Source organism: Pelobates fuscus, chromosome 4 (assembly GCF_036172605.1).
Source record: "Pelobates fuscus isolate aPelFus1 chromosome 4, aPelFus1.pri, whole genome shotgun sequence".
NCBI classification, from domain to species: domain Eukaryota; kingdom Metazoa; phylum Chordata; class Amphibia; order Anura; family Pelobatidae; genus Pelobates; species Pelobates fuscus.
The window spans coordinates 122,826,806-122,852,145 of record NC_086320.1 but is presented as its reverse complement, the minus strand read 5'-3'; the positions used below and the strand labels follow the sequence as shown (position 1 = coordinate 122,852,145).

The window sequence follows — 25,340 nt, the reverse complement described above, 5'->3', positions numbered from 1 at the left end:
TTCCTGGCACTATAGTGCCCTGAGGGTGCCCCCACCCTCAGGGCCCCCTCCCGCCGGGCTACAGGGTGAGGAAGGGGTTAAATTTACCTCTTTCTCCAGCGCCGGGCGGGGGACTCTCCTCCTCCTCGGCTGAATGCACATGCGCGGCACGAGCTGCGCATTCAGCCAGTCCATAGGAAAGCATTCACAATGCTTTCCTATGGACGCTGGCGTCTTCTCACTGTGAAAATCACAGTGAGAAGCTCGGAAGTGCCTCTAGCGGCTGTCAATGAGACAGCCACTAGAGGCTGGATTAACCCTATTATAAAAATAGCAGTTTCTCTGAAACTGCTATGTTTATAGAAAAAAGGGTTAAACCTAGCTGGACCTGGCACCCAGACCACTTCATTAAGCTGAAGTGGTCTGGGTGCCTATAGTGGTCCTTTAACAGTGATTTGAGAGGAAACACGTGACAGGGAGCCCTCTTCAAATGATCTTCTTGCCACCATCTGCATGGCGTTTATACCTTCAATGGTGGACTCTGGGACAAAGAATGTCTGGAAGCTTTACACATGCCACACACCCAAAGGCAATATGTATGACCATTTTATATATCTATGCATGAGAAAGGGGAAAAGAAGTTTTTCTGCTGTTTTTCTGCTCGCATGCTAAGATTTCGAACAATGCCAGGGGTTACCTCCTCAATATTTCCATTAAAGAAACTAACAAAAGAAAAAACAAAAATTCTGTACATTTCCATAATTATTAAACATACTACGTTTAAAAATAAATAAATTTGGAAGTGAAGGTGGGGTATGTATATATTTATTTTGTTTAAGACATTCTGCTATAAATAATTTATTATCTTGTATGTATACAAAAGGGTAAACAAAAAAAAAACTACAAATACAAACTGACCACCAGGGGGAACCGGAGAGTTACAATATCAATAATGAGATTTCTCAACATAGAAGGTAGGTAAATTAAAGTCCTAAATATTTTATATTACACTTTTGTCTTTATCAAGTGACTCTAGACTATATTTTATAAGATGCTAAATTCACACTTACATCTCTATGCCCACTACTGGCAGCATCGTGGAGAGGGGTATCATCATCTAGGCCTTGTGTATTTACATCAGCTCCAGCTGCTATTAAAACCTTTGCAACATCATAAAAGCCCATATTGCATGCTTCATGTAAAGGTGTCCAACCTATTAAGAGATTAATACAATTAAATACATATAATAATAATATAAACAGCAGTAACAAAAAAAAAAATACATGCAAACAAGAGGCACATAATTGGAGGGAAGACAACAAGGATTCCCGCACCATATGAAATCAGCTATAGAAGCTATATTAAATTAGATCTGTGCTTCATGCATAAACATAGTAATGGGTACAATTACAATGTGTCCCAAGTTAAAGCTATTATAGTAAACAAACTTCTCAAATCAAGGAATCTAATAGAGGTTGGTCACTCCTAAAAATAGGAGATAAATCAGCCTCAGAAAAGATACATCTAGTGAAGATTCAATATAGGGTAATGAACTTGATTGAAAACAAAAAAAAAAAATAATAAACACATACAGGACATAGAGGGACACTATAGTCACCTGAACAACTTTAGCTTAATGAAGCAGTTTTGGTGTATAGAACATGCACCTGCAGCCTCACTGCTCAATCCTCTGCCATTTAGGAGTTAAATCCCTTTGTTTATGAACCCTAGTCACACCTCCCTGCATGTGACATGCACAGCCTTCCATAAACACTTCCTGTAAAGAGAGCCCTATTTAGGCTTTCTTTATTGCAAGTTCTGTTTAATTAAGATTTTCTTATCCCCTGCTATGTTAATAGCTTGCTAGACCCTGCAAGAGCCTCCTGTATGTGATTAAAGTTCAATTTAGAGATTGAGATACAATTATTTAAGGTAAATTACATCTGTTTGAAAGTGAAACCAGTTGTTTTTTTTCATGCAGGCTCTGTCAATCATAGCCAGGGGAGGTGTGGCTAGGGCTGCCTAAAAAGAAACAAAGTGATTTAACTCCTAAATGACAGTGAATTGAGCAGTGAAATTGCAGGGGAATGATCTATACACTAAAACTGCTTTAATTAGCTAAAGTAATTTAGGAGACTATAGTGTTCCTTTAAAATGATAATGGTACAGCGCAGGTTCTGGATCTCAACAACTCAATGTTTTCAACAGGCTACAAATGTAACCTAATCTGATTATTTAGTTTATAGGTAGAAACTGAGCTATTGTGGAGATCTAGGTCGGTACAAAGTATCTAACCTTGTAAAGTCATACAAGTGAAGTAGCTGGAGCGTACACTCCACCCTGCAGTAACCTTCTAATGGGTCAACTGAGATACAAACTAGTCAAATGTTAGCACGTCCTTCGAATCTGAAATAGGTCTCAGATAAAATCTCAAATCAAATTTACATATTACCAAAAGGGTCCATATAGCCTAGATAGTCATCGTACTTGCTCTACTACCGTGTCATACAAGAGTATGTTAATTTTCTGACTAATTGTGCATGGTTTTCATTTGAATGTAGCCCACCACCTACTACCTAAAGATTCATATGCCTTTGAACAGAAGCATTTTTCAGCCCTACAACAATTAGGTTTGACTTAATGGAATACACTGTAATTTAAAATACATTTACATAGTCTAGCAAAAACAGACTCTACTCTCAAGGTTAAGTACTTTCTCTGACACAAGAAATAGAGCTGACTTAAACTACGCCTTTGGTCAAAGAAAGTTAAGTGTAGGAAAAATACATAAGACAAAGCAGATCCTATTTTGTCTTATATTTTAAAGAAAACTAAATCAAAAAGGAAGAAAAAAAAAGGAAGAGAAGAGAAAGCGATAGTTGAAAGGCAAGTTCAGTGTGTGACAATGCGGCTTCAACTGCATTTGGCATCACCACAACAACAAACGTGAAGAGTGTAGATTTTTTAGTGTACTAGAGGCACATTCACTGACCAATATAAACATGGCAGTTTCTCAGAAATACCAATGTTTACATTTCTCAGCTTGCATCTAGGTACCAAAACCAACATTCAGCTGTCTCGTTATTAATATTTACACATACAAAGACATGCAGTGACATAATGAACATGCTTAGCAACAATACATCAACATGGGTCTTAACTGCACTTATAATCTTACAAGGCACTAAACGGGCTTGAAGCAAAAACAGTGAATGTGGACTCTGAGACTGTGCAAAAGCTCACAGAAACACACCTTTCCTCTGTTTAATCCCCACTCAGGTGTCCAAAAAAGTCTATATAATTTGCATATCAGGATGATCCCACTCATGAGGTCAGTCCAGATTAAAAATTATGGAAAGTTGCCTCAGCACGAGGGATAAAGCAACCCCATTATGGTTATTTATAATTTAATTTGGGCCTCATCAGCAAAATGTAGCAGATACCCCTTTAGGCATAGTGAGCATGGAGTCACATTTGGATTGCCCTTAAGACTTAGGGAGACCCAAAGCAAATGCACTGAAGCAAAAAAAAACATTGAGGTTTCTATGAGCTTTTACCCATTATCAGATATTCTGTTTTTGTTGCATTAAATGGTCAAATAGACTTGTAAATAAGATGGAATGTGAGTCAACTACAACATAAAATAAATAAATACAAAATTAGTAGTTTTAACAATACTTTGCCAACATGGTATGTATTTTTATACATTACCTGCAAAATCTTTGACATTAACATTTGCACCAAGACGAATGAGTTCTTTCACTTGACTTCTGTCCCCTCGTATGGCAGCCATGTGCAGTGGCGTTTCCCCACGCTCATTCCTTTTATTAACTTTGTCTTTCTGACGGGTAGAGGATGTAGGGTTTTTTTTCTGCGTTGGTGTAGTTTGAGAGGGATGATTGGGAGTGGAATCTATAGATAATAAAATTATGGGGAAAAAAAGTACAGTAAGAACAAAATTAGATAAGCTAAAAGGCAAACATTTCTGGAATAAAATCCGCTAGTCTTGATAAAAAAATGTTTTTAAAGGAGAAATACCAATTTTGTGTCAGACACTTGTGACGGATATCCAACCAATAAGTTCACAGTAAATTTCCCCAAACCATCCCAGGTGTTCGCTTGCCCGTAATAGAACACGTGACAAATTATTTCACCATATCAAGCTTTCACAGACAATTTGGTCCAAACAAATAAGTGAACATGTAAGACTAGAATTCAACTATACTCCATGTTACCAAAATCCCACAAATTGCAGAGAAGTATCTAAACACCAAAAAATACTTAATTAAGCTTAAGTTGTTTTGGTGCTCAGATTATCCCTTAAAAAGTACCATCTGCTATGTACTTTGTAAATGTACTGTACATATTATTAAAGGGACACACTAATCACAATAACTAGAGCATAATGCAGTCATTACATTGCTAGAAGGCTGTGACTTAATGTTTTCTGTTATTTTCTGCACACCCAAAGCCCACTCTCTGAACTTAAAGGGACACTATAGTCGCCAGAACAACTAGAGCTTAATGTAGTTGTTCTGGTGTGTATAGTATGTCCCTGCAGGATTTTTGCTGTAAACATTACCTTTTCTGAGAAATGGCAGTGTTTACATTGCTCCGCAGGGACATCTCCAGTGGCAGTCACTCAGACGGCTGCATTTCACCAAACCATAAATTTGATGGAGCCAAATGTCAGTGATAGTTAATACATACCAGTTAAAACAAGAAAGGCAAACCACATGTATAGGGGACAAAAACATAAAAGAAAATTATGGCACAACAAATTTATTCCAAGTTAACCCCTTAAGACCGCAGCCAAATGTACAAGTTGTGAACCAAAAAAAAGGTAAACAAACCACAGATTTTGACTATATGTCTGTTCGACAATAATTTACCTCTTTCATATTAAATGCACCCACACTTATTATATATAATTTTATTCAGGGGAAACAGGGCTTTCATTTAACATCAAATATTTAGGTATGGAACATAACATAATTTTCTTAGTTCTATGTGACATTCTAACTGCTTTTACTGCAATAAAATACACATATTTGTATTCAGCGATGTCTCACGTGTAAAACAGTACCCCCTATGTAGAGGTTTTATGGTGTTTTGGGAAGTTACAGGGTCAAATAAAGCATGTTACACTTTTCAGTTTTTTTCACATTGAAATTTGCCAGTTTGGTTACGTTACCTTTGAGACTGTATGGTAGCCCAGGAATGAGAATTACCCCCATGATGGCATACCATTTGCAAAAGTAGACAACCCAAGGTATTGCAAATGGGGTATGTCCAGTCTTTTTTAGTAGCCACTTGGTCACAAACACTAGCCAAAGTTAACGTTAATATTTGTTTGTGTGTGAAAAATGCAAAAAACTAATTTGAAAGCCAATTTTGGCCAGTGTTTGTGACTAAGTGGCTACTAAAAAAGACTGAACATACCCCATTTGCAATACCTTGGGTTGTCTACTTTTGCAAATGGTATGCCATTATGGAGGTAATTCTTATTTCTGGGCTACTATACGGTCTCAAAGCCAACGTAACCAATCTGGCGAATTTCATTGTGAAAAAACTGAAACGCAAGCCTTATATTTGACTCTGTAACTTTTGAAAACACCCTAAAACCTGTACATGAGGGGTACTGTTATACTCAGGAGACTTTGCTGAACACAAATATTTGTGTTTCAAAACAGTAAAAAGTATTACAGCAAAAATATCGTCAGTGTAAGTGCCGTTTGTGTGCAAAAAAGGAAATAATTTCACTTTCCCTGACGATATCATTGTTGTAATACATTTTACGGTTTTGAAACACAAATATTTGTGTTCAGCGATGTCTCCCGAGTAAAACAGTACCCCCCCATGTACAGGTTTTATAGTGTCTTGAAAAGTTATAGGGTTAAATATAGTGCTAGCAAATTAAATTCCCTATACTTTCGGCCTGGGTTGTTAGGCAGGTCCCGCAAATTGTAATTAATAAAAGGACCTAATTATGTAAAATTATTACATAAATATATATGTAAAATTATTATATACACACACGTGTGTGGATATATATATGTATATAATTTTTTTACAATTATTTTTATTTATATATAGGTATACATATAGTGATGTATACGTATATACTTAGGTATATACATAATATATATTATTTCGTTCTACGTGTATTTTGATATCAAAATACAGTTAGAACGAAATTACACACATATATATTTTTAATTATTTTTTTTAACGTATTTACATATTTTTATTATAAAAGATATATATAATTATAATTATGTATATATTTAATCAACATCCTTCTACGTGTATTTTGATATTAATATATATATAATTTTATATATATATATATATATATATTAAAATACACTTAGTGTATGTGTAAATGTGTGTGTGTATATATATATATATATATATATATATATATAAGTGTATATTTTATTTTTAATTTATTTTTAACAGGGGTTAATAAGGGAGGAGAGGTGCAGAGACAGTGTCAGACAGTGATTTTACATCACTGGCTGACACACAGGATCAGTGATCACAGTGACAGGCTGTCACTGTGATCAACTCCTGCAGATCACGGTAATTGGCCACAGGGGGAGTGCCTGGGTGGCCAGGCATGCCCCCCACCGTGATCTGCAGGGGGATCCTGCCTGCAGCTACTATGGGTCAGCCAATAGGCTGACACATAGTAACGCTGATCGCAGTGACAGGCTGTCACTGCGATCAGATTGCAGGGAGAGGCTGTCTCTGCATTCAGATCGCAGAGACAGCCTCTCCCTGCGATCATACTCTGCAGATCGCGGTCACTGACTGCAGGGGGACTGCCTGGGGGGCCAGGCATGTCCCCCGACCGCGATCTGCAGAGTGAAAATGCGGCCGGCTCCATGTGTCAGCCGATTTTAAAATCGGCTGACACATGGTAAATACCGATCGCAGTGACAGCCTGTCACTGCGATCGGAAGCTGCAGACCGCGGTCCCCAGGCACAGGGGGGCTGCCTGGGGGGCCAGGCATGCCCCCCGACCGCGATCTGCAGCGACCATGTGCCGCCGGCCACGTGGGGGGTAAGACCGCCCAGGACGTACTATGCCGTCCTGCGGCGTTTAGAGCCGCCCAAATAAGGACGGCCTGCGGTCTTAAGGGGTTCAAAATGAACATAGAATAAAATATAGCACTCACAAACAACAAAGCACATTGAATTAAAGGACCACTATAGGCACCCAGACTACTTCAGCTCAATGAAGTGGTCTGGGTGCCAGGTCCCCCTAGTTATTACCCTGCAGTTGTAAACAGCAGTTTCAAGGAAACTGCTATGTTTACATTAAGGGTTAATCTAGCTGCTTCCACGATCCTCAATGCGAAAATCTAATTTAACTCACGCTGGACGTCCATAGGAAAGCATTGAGTAATGCTTTCCTATGGGCGGTTTGAATGCACGTGCTGCTCTGGAGCGGACGTCGGTAGGGAGAGGGGAGGTCACCAGTGCTAGATTAAGGTAAGTGGCTGAAGGGGTTTCAACCTCTTTCAGCCCAGCGGGAGGGGAGGACCAAATAAACCTATAGTGCCAGAAAAACAAGTTTATTTTCCTGGCACTATAGTGCTCCTTTAAGGAATGTGCAAATTGATCATGTAAGCAGGAAATGGCTAGAAAGAGTCAACCTCAGAGTCCTGCTCGCGTTTCACAGACTCTGCAGTATCATGGAATAGTCCTATTTATGATTAGTACCATTAGTTTGTACTTTTAAAAGATCTTTCTTTCATTTTACCTGGACTATTGTCTCTGGCGGTCATTTGCATGAGAAGAGCCATTTGCTTACGCTCTGATAACGGGTAACCAAACAGGATGTTGACTGGTGTAGACTTCTTACTTCCGGCTTCTTTCTTAATTTTCTTTTTTTCTTGTCCTTCTTTCTCTAATTAGCAGAAACAGGTCTTAAGATATTAGAAATGAAGTATAACAGCTGAAAGCTTTAATACTTATTTATCTGATCATTCATGCTGAAAGATTTTTTCCCCAATATTTTAAATAAGAATGCATATTATACATACACACACGGACACACTGTAATATAGAACTTTTGAACACATATGTTGGACTTTGGACAAAGAAGGTCATTTACACTGTGGAAATGTAAACTTTGTCAACTTTTTAAAAACACGTGGAAATGACTAATACACGGCAAACCTAATGATTGAGTTTATATCCTTTTAAAGGGACACTATAGCTTAATCTAGTTGTTCTGGTGAGTATAAGCATTGCCTTCAGGCATTTTCATGCAAACACTGCATGAAGGCAGGGTTTACATTGCCCCTATCTGCAATTCTGATGATGTCACCAAGGAGGCGGGGCCAGTGCCGGTGGACCCGCAGGGCACTGGAAACAAGGTGAGTTTTTCATGCTTTTAAGAAGGTAAAGGGGGGTGGGGGCAAGTCACCTTAATGTTTGTGTTCCTGACCCTATAGTGTTCCTTTAAGCATCAGAGATATGCTAAAACAGTCCCCTAAATCCTTTTTGTGGGCAATTTATAAGACCTATCCAAAAACCATAGACTTTTCACGCATTTTGCTTCAATTAGTTGAGACAAACCATGAATTTAGTTTTTTCGTTATTATTGAGCATATCTAGCTTTGATAAAAATGGCTACTGCCTTTTTATTTCATTATTGAGAAATATGATATCCAGTAAGGTAATAGAAGTGGGGTAAAAATAAAGCTTTTGTGAGTAAAGGAAGTCACCAATCATGGATGCTTAATTTTCTGATGAAACGCTGGAGACATGTTTCATAAATCCTCTTTTTATACACTCATATAGAACCACAAGCAGAAATGGGATACGGCTGTACAGTCTATGGAGGGAACATACAAAGAAAAAACAATAGTGTGATACAGTATATACAGTGAATAGTGCGCTTAAATGGATGCACTCACGAGATAATGGAGATAAAAGAGCATTCAAAGGTGCCTCCCCAGGATATATGGGGGGATACTGGTATCCTTTGCAAATGTCGAGCAACCAATGGGACACAGGACTCCAGGTGAGTAGTAGTAGAAAATATTCGTAATTTTATTCTCTTTAAAAGGTGGAACAACACCATAAAGATAACATATAAAAGTGCAGCAATAGGTCCTACGAATTGACACCCCACCCCACACACACACACACAACACCCCCCCCACCCCCCCCCACACACACAGCACCCCAACAGACACACACAGCACCCCAACCCACACACACACACACAGCACCCCCCCCCACACACACACACAGCACCCCCCCCACACACACACACACACACACAGCACCCCCCCCACACACACACACACCACCCCCCCCACACACACACACAGCACCCCCCCACACACACACACAGCACCCCCCCACACACACACACACACAGCACCCCCCCCACACACAGCGCACCCCCCCCACACACCCCACCCCCACACACAGCACCCCCCCAACACACACAGCACCCCCCCCCACACACACACAGCGCCCCCCCCACACACAACACCCCCCCCACACACACAGCAACCCCCCCCTACACACACACAGCGCCCCCCCCACACACAACACCCCCCCCACACACACAGCAACCCCCCCCTACACACACAGCAACCCCCCCCTACACACACACACTGCACCCCCCCCCCCACACACACACTGCACCCCCCCCCCCACACACACACACTGCACCCCCCCCCACACACACTGCACCCCCCCCACACACACACTGCACCCCCCCCCCCCACACACACTGCACCCCCCCCCACACACACTGCACCCCCCCCCACACACACACACTGCACCCCCCCCCCACACACACTGCACCCCCCCCCACACACACACACAGCACCCCCCCACACACACACACAGCACCCCCCCACACACACACAGCACCCCACCCCACACACACACACAGCACCCCACCCCACACACGCACCCCACCCCACACACACACAGCACCCCACCCCACACACACACAGCACCCCACCCCACACAGACACAGCACCCCACCCCACACACACACAGCACCCCACCCCACACACACACACAGCACCCCACCCCACACACACACAGCACCCCACCCCACACACACACAGCACCCCACCCCACACACACACACTGCACCCCACACACACACTGCACCCCACACACACACACTGCACCCCACACCCCACCCCACACACACTGCACCCCACCCCACCCCACCCCACACACACTGCACCCCACCCCACCCCCCCACACACACACTGCACCCCACCCCACACTGCACCCCACCCCACACACACACTGCACCCCACCCCACACACACTGCACCCCACCCCACACACACACTGCACCCCACCCCACCCCCCACACACACACACTGCACCCCACCCCCCCCCACACACACACACACTGCACCCCACCCCACACACACACACACTGCACCCCACCCCACACACACACACACACACTGCACCCCACCCCACCCCACCCCCCACACACACTGCACCCCACCCCACCCCCCACACACACACTGCACCCCACCCCACCCCCCACACACACACTGCACCCCACCCCACCCCCCACACACACAGCACCCCACCCCACACACACACACAGCACAGCACCCCACACACACCACACCCACACACAGCACCGCACCCCACCCACACACCACACCCACACACAGCACCGCACCCCACCCACACACAGCACCCCACCCCACCCACCCACACACAGCACCCCACCCCACCCACACACAGCACCCCACCCCACCCACACACAGCACCCCACCCCACCCACACACACACAGCACCCCACCCCCCAAATCCAGAGATTTGTAGAAAGAAGGCGCCTGGTGATCAGGACAAATCTTGACAAGTTTTTGCATTGTATACCTAGAACGTTTTTAAGAAAATCATACTGCTTGCCTAGCAGACATTCTCTGAGCAAGCTTAGTCTAGAGAATATAAACTTGTAAGGGAATATGAGCAGGGGGATCTTACATAGTGATGCATGAATTATCGAAGGGAATAAGGAGTACTAACTTTTCATATAACACATCAGCCAATGTTATACTTGAGCATCAAAAGACAAGAGAACAAAAATACTGCAGAGTAGAACAACTAGAAAAGAAACTGTAGTGGTAAAGTAGTTGGTTTGCTAACTGCCCATACAATCCATGAGAATATAGCAATGGAAAACATAATAATTATTCACATATCACCGACATGTATTTCTTAAGCCAAGCATAGGCAACCTTTAGCACTCCAGATGTGGACTACATTTTCAATGATGCTTTGCCAGCATTTAGGGTGGTGTAGTTCACAATATCGGTTGTAATAAAGGTTGCCTTCCCCAGTCAAAGGCTAAACTTGCTTCTCGTATTCTGAAAGAGGCACTTTAGGCAAAATAGCCACAAAAACAATTTGTAGGGGTTATGTTACTTACAGCAACGTATTGTATACATTGTATACAATATTGTATACCCTCAAAGGGTGAATCTCTACGCCCGTCTGCTAAATTCTCACTCAACAATGGCTAGTGGAAATTTTGAGCCCTGCAAGAAGTTATAATACACATAAAAGCTACTGATATTAAAGTTGCGCTCTACAAAAACATGATAATACTACGGTCATACCAGGGTCAAAATCAAGGACTTAGCTGCTAACCAGTTTGTAATTGAGGTGGTACATGCATGTGAGCATGTTTGCACTCATTTGCCCTCCTTATTTTCCTAGACCACTTTCTCACTCTCTATGCCACTTCTATGCAACAACACCTTTCTATTTCATGTCAAATCCAACAACACAACCCCATTCAAAATGTCACTTATATCACTTTACACTTCCACAACTCCTTCTGATACCCATGTCACTTTTGCTCATTCCATGTCCAGGTTGCAAATAGGTTATATACACCCGGGCCATTGCACTTGTATGGCAAGGGGTGAAATGTAACATGAATGCTGGAAGACTCTCAGCTTTCACAATTGATGGGTCCATTCTCTCAAGCCATGGCTGTCAAAGCGTAGCTGTGTGTTAACAAGGCAACCCTCGGATACCACATAATGCTATGGCTCAGGCAAGAGTCTACACATGGTGAAGGCTTAGTGTTTCGAGTACAAACAGGGTCACCGAAGAATTATTTTACACACTCTACATTAACTATACCCACACTCAATACACCCAGAAAGACAGGACAGGGGTGCCAGACAATAGCTTAAAGTGCCTGCGAGTGCCTGCCTGGGGTAACAGGAGGCGGGGACCAGGACTGGCCCTAATAAAAGATTCTGCTAACACCCAGGCCTTGAGCTGTGTAAGGTAGTAAAATTGAGCAGTGAAACTTCAGAGGCATGATCTATACACTAAAACTTCTTCATTAAGCGAACATTGTTTTGGTGAATATTGTGTTCCTTTAACCCCTTAACCCCTTAAGGACCAAACTTTTGGAATAAAAGGGAATCATGACATGTCACACGTCATGTGTCCTTAAGGGGTTAATGACACATGACATGTCATGATTCCCTTTTATTCCAGAAGTTTGGTCCTTAAGGGGTTAAGCAATAAGCATTTGAGAATATGTGTCAATAAAGGGTCTCAAAGTCAACTTAAAAAGGTGGCCACTGACCAAATAGTCTTCTCTTATGGGCACCATAATCTTATATAAAAACAGCAAAACACACAAACTACGCATTCCCAAATCCATACATGAACATGAACACCCTGCTATACACAGATATCTGCATCTACAAGTATAACTTCAAAAACACACAATATATACTACCCCTGATTCTGAGCACCAGCAATGTAGTCGAGCTCTTGGTAGAGGTTGCTTCTCAGCACTGTGTTCATCAGGCCAACTACATACTTTATATTCTGGCAAGCTTCTTGAGTAATAAAGCGGACCAGTTCACATAGTAAAAGAGACACTCCACTAGACCCCAAAAGAAACACGTTTGCATTTAATGATGCATTTTTCTAAATTGGGGTATATCTAAAAACAGCTTGCAAAAGCAGCAGCTCTCTTGTCTGCAACCTTTGCAAACCAGATTTTCTGTGGCTGTCCAATCACAGACTATCCAATGCAGCTGAAGGAGACACCTTTCCAAGGAAGGTGGTCTGGGCAATTCCCTGCCTGTTAGGTTTTGCTCCAATGAGCTAAACAAACCAAGAAGTAAAGGGACCCGTTGAATGCTTGATAGCCAGGGGGTGTAAAAAGAATAGAGTATAAAAGTATCAATTTCTATTGAAACCTGCATTTATTTTTGTAAAATAAAAAAAAAACCGAACACACACACACACAAAAAACAACAACCAAAAAACAGGACACACGTTTCACACATGAGGCATTTCCGCAAGCTAAAGTGCTTCAGGGGTCTGGAGTGTCCCTTTAAGGAAAAAGGTTATTCCCTAGTCAGCCATCCGCTTTAGTTATTTTTTTTTTTTAAATAAAATGCAGACAGGGTCAATGCAAACCACTTTCTGGTGACCTGTTCACTAACAAGAAAGAACAAAGAACTAAACTCAAGGAAGTCAGTTTAATAAACATGGAAGTGTAGGGATATTCTATGCAAAAATTAGAGTTGTTTTTTTTTTTTGTTTTTTTTTGTCTCCACTAAATTAAGGTTGCAGAGGAGAATCCTCAAAAAACACACAAAAAAACCCAACCTCTCACATAGCAATTCAAATGGGCTTGAAATAACAGTTTTTTTTCCAGGACTGGAATACACTGTTCTTTCAAGCCCATTTGAATTGCTTGTATCTTGATGATCATTGTCCAGTGAACTGTTCCTCATATGGTACAAATTCACAGTGCGCATGACAAATAGTTCACATTGAGAAGCACTGAATTACCGTATATACTCGAGTATAAGCCGACTTTTTCAGCACATTTTTTGTGCTGAAAAACCCCAACTCTGCTTATACTCGAATCACTGTCTGTATTATGGCAATTTACATTGCCATAATACAGACAGGGGGTTGTGGGGGCTGCGGAGATCTTACTTACCTCTCCTGCAGCTCCTGTCAGCTCCCTTCTCCTCCGCGCCGGTCCGTTCAGCACCTGTCAGCTCCCAGTGTAAATCTCGCGAGAGCCGCGGGGTCATAGTGCGGCTCTCGCGAGACTTACAGTGTGAGCTGACCGGACCGGCGCGGAGGAGAAGGGAGCTGACAGGAGCTGCAGGAGAGGTAAGTGCTCCCTGCCAGCCCCCCTGCTCCCTCCCACTGAACTACCAATGCCACTGGACCACCAGGGAGTGAGAGCCCCCCTCCCTGGCCAGCTAGCAAGCAGGGAGGGGGACGAAAAAAAATAAATATAAATAATAAAATAATAATTAAAAAAATAATAATAGTACAAATAAAATAAAAGAATACATAAAAATAAAAAATATAAAAATAATTAAATAAAATAATAATAAAAAAATAATAAAAAAAAATAATAAAATTGCCCACCCCCCCCCCCCACCAAGGCTCTGCCACACACACAGCATTCATACACACGCGCTGCACTCATACACACACACTGCAAATAAATATTCAATTAATATAATTTATTTAGAAATTTACCAGTAGCTGCTGCATTTCCCACCCTAGTCTAATACTCGAGTCAATAAGTTTTCCCAGTTTTTGGGGGTAAAATTAGGGGCCTCGGCTTATACTCGAGTATATACGGTAACTCATTCATGATTAGTTCTGGATGTATAATGGGGTTGCACATTACTGATCATCAGAGTGACAGGCTTTGCATTTGCAGGAGCTTGCTCTTAAAGAGCAGCTCCTGCAAGTCCATCTATGTCAGCACAAATGTGTGCTGATATAACCAAGTCAGTGGGGTAGTGGTATGAGAGCCAGGAAGTGTAACTTCTGGTTCTTTTGACAGACTAGGCTGTATGGCATGGCAATGTCATAAGAGCTCCCATTAAAGCCCTGTAGGGAGATATAGAAAACAATTTAAAAGCTAAGAAAACAGGGACAGTATTGCATGAAGTGGTAATGGTGCTAGAGTCAACTACTTAAAATCAGAGGTACAAAAGTTTGGTAAAATACCAGATTATTGCAGAGCTTTAATCCCTCCCTCCCCCTCCCCTAAATCCATTATTTTTGCCTATATTTTGCAAATCAGATTTCAATTCACTGTATTTCTATGTTTAGTAAATATGGTCATTATTTGAGACTCAAGAAAATACTGTTTTACCTTAATCAGTAAGAATGTTTTTTCTTAAATGAAAATAATGTTACATACTGCCAAGATGTCACATTAAATGTGTACAGTTGGATTTAGTAGCTATGGTGCTTAAGACTGTCCCTTTAATTAAGACCTGGAATGATACATGATCATTACATAATCAAGCTGTTTTAAACCGAGAAGAACAGCTAAATGAACTCATTTACCTACTGGAAACAAACCTGCTTTGCCCCCTCTGATAATTGGGGTCTCCAAAAATATTCACTTTCCATTTTTAAACAAGCACATTGTTTACATAGTTATCATTAAAATGACAACTGTGTCAAGACAATTTTCAAACTGTAGATCTTCCAAAAACAGGAAATAACGGCTCTGTTTCCTGTTTGTGGGGCTTTCTTAACATAAATTGGTCACAGACTGCAAAACAAACTATAATTTCCAACACATAAAACAAACTGTAAATACTGGTGTTCCAAAGTGGTACCAATAGCTGGCTCAAAGGGTATTTGTATGGGCCATACATACAAGAGAATATTTAAAAAAATTAAATAAAATAAATCAAAATTTGAGACTATACAACATTTATTAAATTTTTGATCTGGCAAACTTGTCTGTCATTTTATATAACCTAGAAATCATAATCTATAAGTGTCGTATCAACAATATTCTGCCTTGCAGAATTTAAAAATAGTATTGATACATTTTAAATCTGTTCAGTGTTTTTTAAATTAAAATAGTTGATCCCCATCTAATCTTGAACACAGAGCATCACAACTATTTCCTGTTTCCTACAAGAACCCCAAATCTCACTGCAATTCACAGAATGTGATGGTCATCTTCAGACAACACATGTTTAAACAAAAACAAAAAACAAGGCTGTTAAACTAGTAAAGGAAGATTTGCAATATGCGCTGCAAAACCCTGTTGAAGACCTCAGAGAGATGGACACAATGATAAACTGAGCTTGTGTCTTTATTGTTAGTTTATTTCCCTCCTTAACCCCTTAAGGACTGGACTTTTTTTGCGATGTTGTACATTTGCGACCAGGCATCTTTTTGACACTTTTGTGGTGTTTGTGTTTAGCTGTAATTTTCCGCTCTCTCATTTACTGTTCCCATACAAATTATATATTGTTTTTTTCAGGACAAAAGGGGCTTTCTTTACATACCATTATTTATATAATCTCATCTAATTTAATTTAAAAAAAATGAAAAAATATGATGAAAAATTGAAAAAAATACACGTTTTTTGAATTTTATGTGAAAAATCTTTTACTCATCTACAAAAGCGAATGAAAAAAACTGCTAAATAGATTCAAAATGTTGTCCTGAGTTCAAAAATACCCAGTGTTTACATGCTTTTTGCTTTTTTTTTGCATGTTATAGGGCTATAAGTACAAGTAGGATATTGCGGTTTCAAAACATACATTTTTAAAATGTATCAATAGGGACATTGTAACACTGTTATCTGTCATAAATTGCTAAATAACACCCCACATGTACATATTTTTTTAAAAGTAGACAACCCAGGGTATTCAATATGGGGTATGTCCAGACTTTTTTAGTAGCCACTTAGTCGCAAACACTGGCCAAAGTTAGCGTTCATATTTGTTTGTGTGTAAAAAACTAAATTGAACGCTAATTTTGGCCAGTGTTTGTGACTAAGTGGTTACTAAAAACGACTGGACTTACCCCATTTGCAATACCTTGGGTTGTCTTCTTTTGCAAATGGTATGCCATCATGGGGGTAATTCTCATTCCTGGGCTACCATACGCTCTCAAAGGCAACGTAACCAACCTGGCCATTTTCAATGTAAAAATATTTGACCTATATATTTGACCCTGTAACTTTCAAAAAGGCTATAAAACCTGTACATGGGGGGTCCTGTTCTACTCAGGAGACTTTGCTGAACACAAATATTAGTGTTTCAAAACTGGAAAATGTATCACAACAATTATATCATCAGTAAAAGTGCTGTTTGTGTGTGAAAAATGCAAAAAAAGTCACTTTCACTGACAATTTCATCGCTGTGATATGTTTTACTGTTTTGAATCACTAATATTTGTGTTCAGCGAAGTCTCCCGAGTAAAACAGTACCCCCCATGTACATGTTTTAGGGTGTCGTAGAACGTTACAGGGTAAAATACAGTGATGGCAAATTAAATTCTCTGGTCTTTCGGCCTGGGTTGGCAGGCAGGTCCCTTAAATTGCAATCAATAAAATAACTTAATTATGTAAAAATATTACCTAAATACGCACGTAGAATTTAAATATATATGCATATTTATATATTTGAAGTCTACGTGTATATTTATATAATTATTTATGTAATTTTGTATATCGACATATGAATAGTTCGCATTCTTTTTATTTATTTAAATATACATAGATATATATACAATTTCATTCTAAGTGTATTTTGATATAAATATATATATATTAATATCAAAATACAGTTAGAATAAAATTTCGTATAGATATATAATTTTTTTTCAATTTTTTATTATTATTTTTAATTTTTTTAATTTAATTTAAATTATTTATTATTCGTATTTTATAATAATATATATATACAATATATATAGTTATTATATATATTATATATATACGTGTGCAAATTAATTATAAGTGTATTTTTATATTAATATATGTACATATTAATATAAAAATACACTTAGCATGACATTATATATATGATATATAGACATATATTATATAGGTATAATATATGTCTATATATCATATATATATACACATATATAATAATATTTTTTTTTTATTACCTTTCACTTTACATTTTTTTATGATTTTACACTGGCAGGGAGACTGCCTGTCAGCACAGACAGTCCCCCTGCAGGCAGAGACTAGGACACCTATTGTGACCATGTGGTCGCCCTGTTGGGCGATCACATGGCCCCAGGGGTCCTAAACCGCCATGGGGAGACTGTCTGGGCTGCAGGCAGTCTCCCCACACCGGGAGCACCGCCGATCGCCGCCGGGGGAACGACGGCGATCGGGTAAGTACATTTTAAATTTAGGACGGTTCAGGACCGTCGTCGGTCGGCAACGCAAAAATGCCGATGACGGTCCTGAACCGTCCTGCGTCCTCAAGGGGTTAAGGATTAAGAGGAACAACAAAAACGAAATTTGGGATTTAGTAAGGTTTCAGGAAGACATATGAAGAGGCAAGTTTTTTTTAAAGGTATGAGAAAGAGGGGCAGAGCCGAACCGGAAATCTGAACGGTCGCACACTGCATGAGCTCCTGTAGTGCAGGGCCAAAAATTGACGATTACCAAGAAATTACCTGCTGGAAACTACCCACAAATAGGCAACTTGAACAGATGAAGCAGCCACAGACCTGCCGATACTAATCATGACACCCAACTCAACCGGGTACCGCAGCAGCTACATGAGGCCTAGCGGAGGCACAGGGGTAGGACGGCCACCTTTCCCGCCAGACGCTTGCCGCACAAGCGACATGCACTCACATCCCCCCCGATGGGGGTTATCACAGTCCCCGCCGGACGGGGTACCCTGAGCACCGCAACAAGCGACAGGCACAATTGACTCCCTACATGAAGTGGAATGAGGGGCCACCAAGATGGCGGATCACTCTGACACGAGAGTGTCGGACAAGCGATGGCAACAGCATGCTAAAACAGAAACCGTAGACCACACAAAAGACTCGATCGCATTCATTTTTTTACCACTTTTGGGCCAAGTTAGCGGCACACTTACAGCCTGACACACCAAACCGAAACCCACCAGCTAAGGTCAGAGCCGTCGGCAGAAGGAGGACAGGGGATACTCACCAGGGCAACTTGATGGCCCCTACTCTAAACCCCCACGTCAAGGACCCTCCCGGACCGGGAGCAACAATGGGCATGACGCTGGCGGAGAGTGATAAGGCGAATACGTAAGCAGCCGGCTAAACACCTCCGAACCACCCCACAAGGGGCGACCCTGGGCCACACAGGCTCCCAGGCTCTTGGCCTACGAGCACCAGCTCCCACATGGTTCCGGGGCAAGGGAGGACCTCCACCCCCAGAACGGCAGGGCTCTACCCAGCGGAGACAGACTCCAGGCGCAAGACCCGAGCCCAGACTGTACCCGACACTCAGCGGTTACCAGACCCGCAGCAGCACAGCACTCCGGGTGCATACCCGAGGAGGGCATCCTACCGAACACCGCATCTGCACGGCCAACCATCCACATGGACTGAGCATTCAATGGAGGCCCAGCCCAACGACGCCTCACCTGATCATGCTGGACCCGACCGAAGAAAGGTACCTGACACAGGCCAGCAAGAGGGAGACAGGGGACACCAGTGCGGGACTCACATGGCAAACCTCAGCCTGGCCCCAATGGGGAATCGGCTGACTCTACAGATAAGTGGAGGACTCTCCCATCCCTGGCAAGCAGCTCAAAATGCACCCGTAATAGACTTGAAACGTTTTTTACAAGCGCCTATTTGTAATTTCCTTTATTACTCTATGGTTTTATTTATTTTTCCTTAAAATAACTGGTTGCCGACCTGAGCCTACAATTACACTACGAAATCAGAGGCGCACCAGGTGTTAAACCCGCTGCCAGCATATCCCTACCATTTGTAATCCACTTTTGTGTAAAAGCTAAACTAAGCATGTACGACAGACTGAATGTTACTCTACGATACCCAAAATTAGCAGTCTAGATATACCAGCGATGTTACCTTTTAGTTATGAGACAGAATTAGCTGTCAGACCCTCTACTGTTTACTATTTAAACAAGCGAGTTACTTAGCAAACTGTTAATTATAGTTCAGACATAACTGCCTAGCTTATCATTATGCTCTTCAAAACAAAATATGTGCAAGTTCTCTATGCCACTGTTTCACCTATGTTCAAATATAAATGCACGCTGTTGTGGCATATGACTATGCTATGTACCCACCTGCACAACAAAAATAAAGAATTATAAAAAATGAAAAGGTATGAGAAAGAGTTGTGAGGGAGATGACAGATTGCGAGAAGTGGAGTTTGTTCCATCAGTGGTAGGTTAAGAGGTTAATGCGTGGAAACGGAATGGAGCACAGGAGAGAAGGGCAACATAAAGCTGTGGAAATGATCGGTACTGACAGAACAGCAGTGGTACGCTGTCAAAATGGGCTGAAAATGACACACAAAGCAGATATAGGGAGCAATATTTTGATGAAGTGGGATAATGAAGTATTAAATGTTAGTCAGGTGTATGGCATGGTATAGCAACAAGGGAGTTGAGATACAGTTTTTTCAGTAAGACCACTTTTATAGGTATTAAAGATGAAAGTAAATGAAAGTAGAAAGATGAAAGTGACATAATATTCAGATTTATCTATAAGTGCCAGGAATACAAAGCTTTATCTATGGAACTGCAATGTACCACTAAGTGCAGTAGGGAAACTGTACCCAGAACACTTCAATGAGCTGAAGTGGTCTGGGTGCCTATAGTGTCCCTTTAGGTAGTCTATAGACAAATTGTAATTGCTCTGTAACAGATTTATTTGTCGGACATTATTTCATAAAAACCTTTAGTTCAGTCGTCAAAAAACTTTGTCATCAAAACAACTTAGCTTAAAGGACCACTCTAGGCACCCAGACCACTTCAGCTTAATGAAGTGGTCTGGGTGCCAGGTCCAGCTAGGGTTAACTAATTGTTTTATAAACATAGCAGTTTCAGAGAAACTGCTATGTTTATCAATTAGTTAAGCCTTCCCCCTAATCCTCTAGTGGCTGTCTCACTGACAGCCGCTAGAGGCGCTTGCGTGATTCTCACTGTGAAAATCACAGTGAGAGCACGCAAGCGTCCATAGGAAAGCATTATGAATGCTTTCCTATGTGACCGGCTGAATGCGCGCGCAGCTCTTGCCGCGCGTGCGCATTCAGCCGACGGGGAGGAGAAGAGGCGGATCGGAGGAGGAGAGCAGGAGGAGAGCTCTCCGCCCAGCGCTGGAAAAAGGTAAGATTTAACCCCTTTCCCCTTTCCAGAGCCGGGCGGGAGGGGGTCCCTGAGGGTGGGGGCACCCTCAGGGCACTCTAGTGCCAGGAAAACGAGTATGCTTTCCTGGCACTAGAGTGGTCCTTTAATGATGCAGTTTTTGTGTAGAGATCATGCCTCTGAAATTTCACTAGCAACAACTCCTTTGGTTGTGACTGACACTCCTGCTAGGTAAATTGAACTTTAATCACACACAGGAGGCCCCTGCAGGGTCTAGCAAGCTAGCAAGCGATAATTTCTAAATAAAACAGAATTTGCAGTATTGGAAGTGTAAACATTCGAGGACTCTTTACAAGGAGTGTTTGGGAAAGCTGTGTAAGGGAGGTGTGACTAGCCTGATCCTTTTAACTCCTAATTGGTGGAAAATTGAGCAGGGAGATGATCTATACATCAAAACAGCACAATTAAGTTGTGACTATAGGGTCCCTTTAAGTTACACTTTGGAAACAAACCACAACATTTGTGTCTACTACACATTTTTGGCCAAATAGTTTCTTACTAAAATCATTATGAAGATATAGATTTTTTATTTATTTTTTGTGATCCTTGGGTAGACCCAAGGAAGCTGTTTTAACTTCATAAAAAGGTAGGTCTTACATATAAAAATACATACTCACCTAGGCCAAAATAACCAAACTGAATTCTTTTTTGCCCAAGTCAGCTATGTTTTTAGTTCTGACATTAAATGTGAAATGCACTTCACATTTACTTCGAATGCTGCAAAATTCATCTGGACTATTCCTGCCAGTAAAACGATTGTAATTCTATGCATCTGTAAATCAGATGCTTAAAATACATAGCCATATTTAGCACAACTATAACACTTTATTCTATCTTTATTGTTATTCACAACTCCTTCAAATGTATTATGCATTTTCATCCTAAGTCTGGCGGACATCTCGTCATCTGGAGATATGTGCTGGAAGTATCCATGAGAAGAGTCTACTAATCAGATTAAAAATAATGGTCAGTAAAAGGCATGCTTTGATACAAAGTCAGCATAAAAATGGATAGGAGAGGGGGTTCTCACTACCAATAACAACATACGCTAATTCATTAAGCAAATATTGCCCAGTGTGTAAAAGGAAACATCTCTAAATTATAGGGGGTCTCTAATCACCATTACATTGAATTGTTGTTGTTGGTAGATAGATGTTGGCCTCGCAATACAAAACATTTAAGTTCATGTTTTAAAGTACAACATGCCTTTTGTAGATGACAGCAAACAATTAGAAATTGCTCCAAGTACAATAAACACTTCAGTGATTTGAAGTGGACATGGTGCCTGGAGTCTGTATGTGCAGCATTTAGTTTTTAAATGCTGCACATACAGAGATTAACCCCTTGTAACTCTACCTCTGGCAGAGTCATAAATCAGCCCGGAAGTAAGGTTAAAGGATGGCTAGTGCTAATACTGTTGTAACAGTATTCTGGCGCTATGGAGCCAGTGGCGGCACCCTACCACCACCTTTTTCCCGGCCGGCATGGGGCAGTGGATCGGGCTGCAGAGGAAACAAGGACTCTGATGGAAGTGAGTTTTGTTTGGGGTTTTTTAAGATTGTTTTTTTTTGGGGGGGGGGGGGGGGGAGGGGGGAGTGTAGTGAATTTTCTCTGAATATGAGCAATCAATCATCTTGCTCTCTATTTCCCAACCTAAATTTATTGCAGTATATAACCCTAAATAAAACTTGCCAATACTGCACTGTTTGGGGACATTAACAACAATCAACGGGAAACATTTAACCCCATTCAGGACGGGTGACGGACGAGGTCCGTCATCCAGGGGATACCCTTAACGACGGAAGACGGACCTCGTCCGTCACGCGGTAAAATTAACCCCAGATCGCCGCAATCGCGGCGATCGTGGGGTTAATGGTGCTCCGGTCTGCCTCTGTATTAGAGGCAGACCGGGAGCACCGGATCGGGCTGCCCCAGTACATGTGCCCGCTCTGACAGCATGTCTGAGCGGGCACATGTGCTCTGCATACTCACCTCCGCCTCCCTGCACTTCCGGGTTCAGTGTGAAGTGCAGGGAGACGAATCTTCAATGATCCTGCCCCCCTGGTGTGTAAAAAAAAAAAAAAAGTTAAATTCAAATCCCACCCCCCCTTTTACCCATATTAATAAAAAATTAACCCCTTCCCTGCCAATTGATCACTGGCTACAGTGATCAATTGGCAGGGATTACATTTTAATATGATCTGATTTTTTTTTTTTTTAACCCCTGAGGGTTAATTATTTTTTTTTTAACCCTCAGGGGTTAAATTTATTTTATTATTAATTTAAATATTTTAAAATTATAAATTTAGCTAGCTGGGGAGGGTGGAAGTTAGTGGGGAATTGGGGGAATTAGTGTTAGGCTAACTAGGGGTTAACGTTAAAAAAAGTTTTAAAATAAGCTTTAAAAAGTTAAAAAATTAAGTTAAAAAAAAGTTTTAATAACGTTTAAGTAAAAAATAAAAAAAATAAACACTTTACCCAGTCCAAATAAAAATTAACCCCTTCCCTGCCAGTCTATCACTGCCTACAGTGATCAAAATACAGATCACAGTATTATACTGTGATCTAATTTTTTTTTAACCCCTGACGATTAACTTTTATTTATTTGTTAACCCTCAGGGGTTAAATTTATTTAATTAACCAATTTAAATATTGTATAATTAAATATTTTGCTAGCTGGGGTGGGTGGGAGTTATGGGAAAATGGGAAATTTACTGTTAGTGCTGCTTACTGCTAGTTAGGGGTTAACGGTAAAAGAAAAAGCTTAGAAAAATGTTAAATCTGTAAAAAAAAGTTTTACAAAAGTTTAGGAAACTTTAAAAAAATTAATAAGCAAAACAAAAGTTTAAAAAATAGTTTTAAAAAGTAAAAAAAGTTTTAAAAAGTTAAAAAATTAATTTAATAACGCTCATTACCACTACACCTGGTACAAGCTAGCGGAAAAATGATCCCACGCTAAGGTTCAAAATATGCCTTTTGAAATACCCTGGGATGTCTTCTTTAAGAAATGGTATGGCTTTATGGGGTATTTGGATTATATAGCCTGGTAAAATACTCTAAAATGGGACATGGGCACAGCGTAAAAATGTAAAGTTTGAAAAAAAATGGAATGGCTGTGTCCCAAATGAGCCCCTCCGATGTCCACATGTACCTGGCAAAGGTACATACGGGGGTATTTTTGTACTCAGCCGACATAGCTGAGCAACATATAAAGTATTATAGAGTGGTGGTACACATAAGGTTTGCAAAATATACTGTGCAAACTCACTTTGTGTCAAAAAGGCAGAAAAAACGCTTATTACCACTACACCTGGTACAAGCTAGCGGAAAAATGATCCCACGCTAAGGTTCAAAATATGCCTTTTGAAATACCCTGGGGTGTCTACTTTAAGAAATGGTAGGCCTTTGAGGGGTAGTTTGAATTTAAAACCTGCGAAGATGCTTGGAAATAGCACATAGGCCCAGCGTCAAAATTCAAAGTTCTGTAAAAACTGATATTGCTTGGTCTCCAATATGCCACTGTAGCTTCACAAAATAGTGCCAAAGACATTCATTGGGGATGTCTTTTTACTCAGAAGACTTAGCTGAGCATAATTTGGAGGTTTCGAACTTAGTGGCACATATGAAATATACAAAATGCCCAGCAAAAATGCAATCCGTACGTAAAAAATGCACAAAATTATTTTTTACCACATACTTTGGCATGTAATGGTAAAAAAATGGGGCATGTTAAGGCACAATATGCACCTTATGAGATACCCTGGAGTGTCTACTTTTACAAATGGTAGGCCTTTGTGGGGGGTTTTGAACAGTCAAACTGTTATAATATCCCAAATGGAAGCATAGGCTCATTAAATCCCTCTCTCAAAATTCTACTGTGAATACTGAAAAGGACAGGTCTCCTATATGGCACTGTAGCTTCACAAAATAGTGCCAAAGACATACAATGGGGGTACCGTTGTACTCAGCAGAAGTAACTGAACACATAATAAAACTTTGTACAGGAATAGCACACACCAACTTTATAAAATACACATGAGAAGTTCTTTGTTATACGTTTGTGTGCGAAAACCCCCCAAAAACACAATTTTACTCCAATATTTAGCAGAGGTTGGCGGTAAAATGGCTACGTAGAAAGTGTCAAAACAACCTTAGGTAAATAGCC

General features: G+C 40.9%; 1 protein-coding gene across 2 annotated transcripts in view; it reads right to left on the bottom strand.

Annotated features, from left to right (window-relative positions):
• The window catches only part of ANKRD12 (ankyrin repeat domain 12), a 123,480-nt gene that overhangs the window by 20,254 nt on the left and 77,886 nt on the right, over nt 1-25,340 (bottom strand). For both annotated transcript variants that reach the window (XM_063451563.1, XM_063451564.1), the window contains exons 4-6: nt 7,751-7,897; nt 3,691-3,891; nt 1,050-1,192 (exon numbers count right to left, since the gene is read on the bottom strand). In XM_063451563.1, coding sequence (XP_063307633.1) covers nt 1,050-1,192; nt 3,691-3,891; nt 7,751-7,897 — 491 coding nt within the window. The remainder of the gene's footprint in view (nt 1-1,049; nt 1,193-3,690; nt 3,892-7,750; nt 7,898-25,340) is intronic.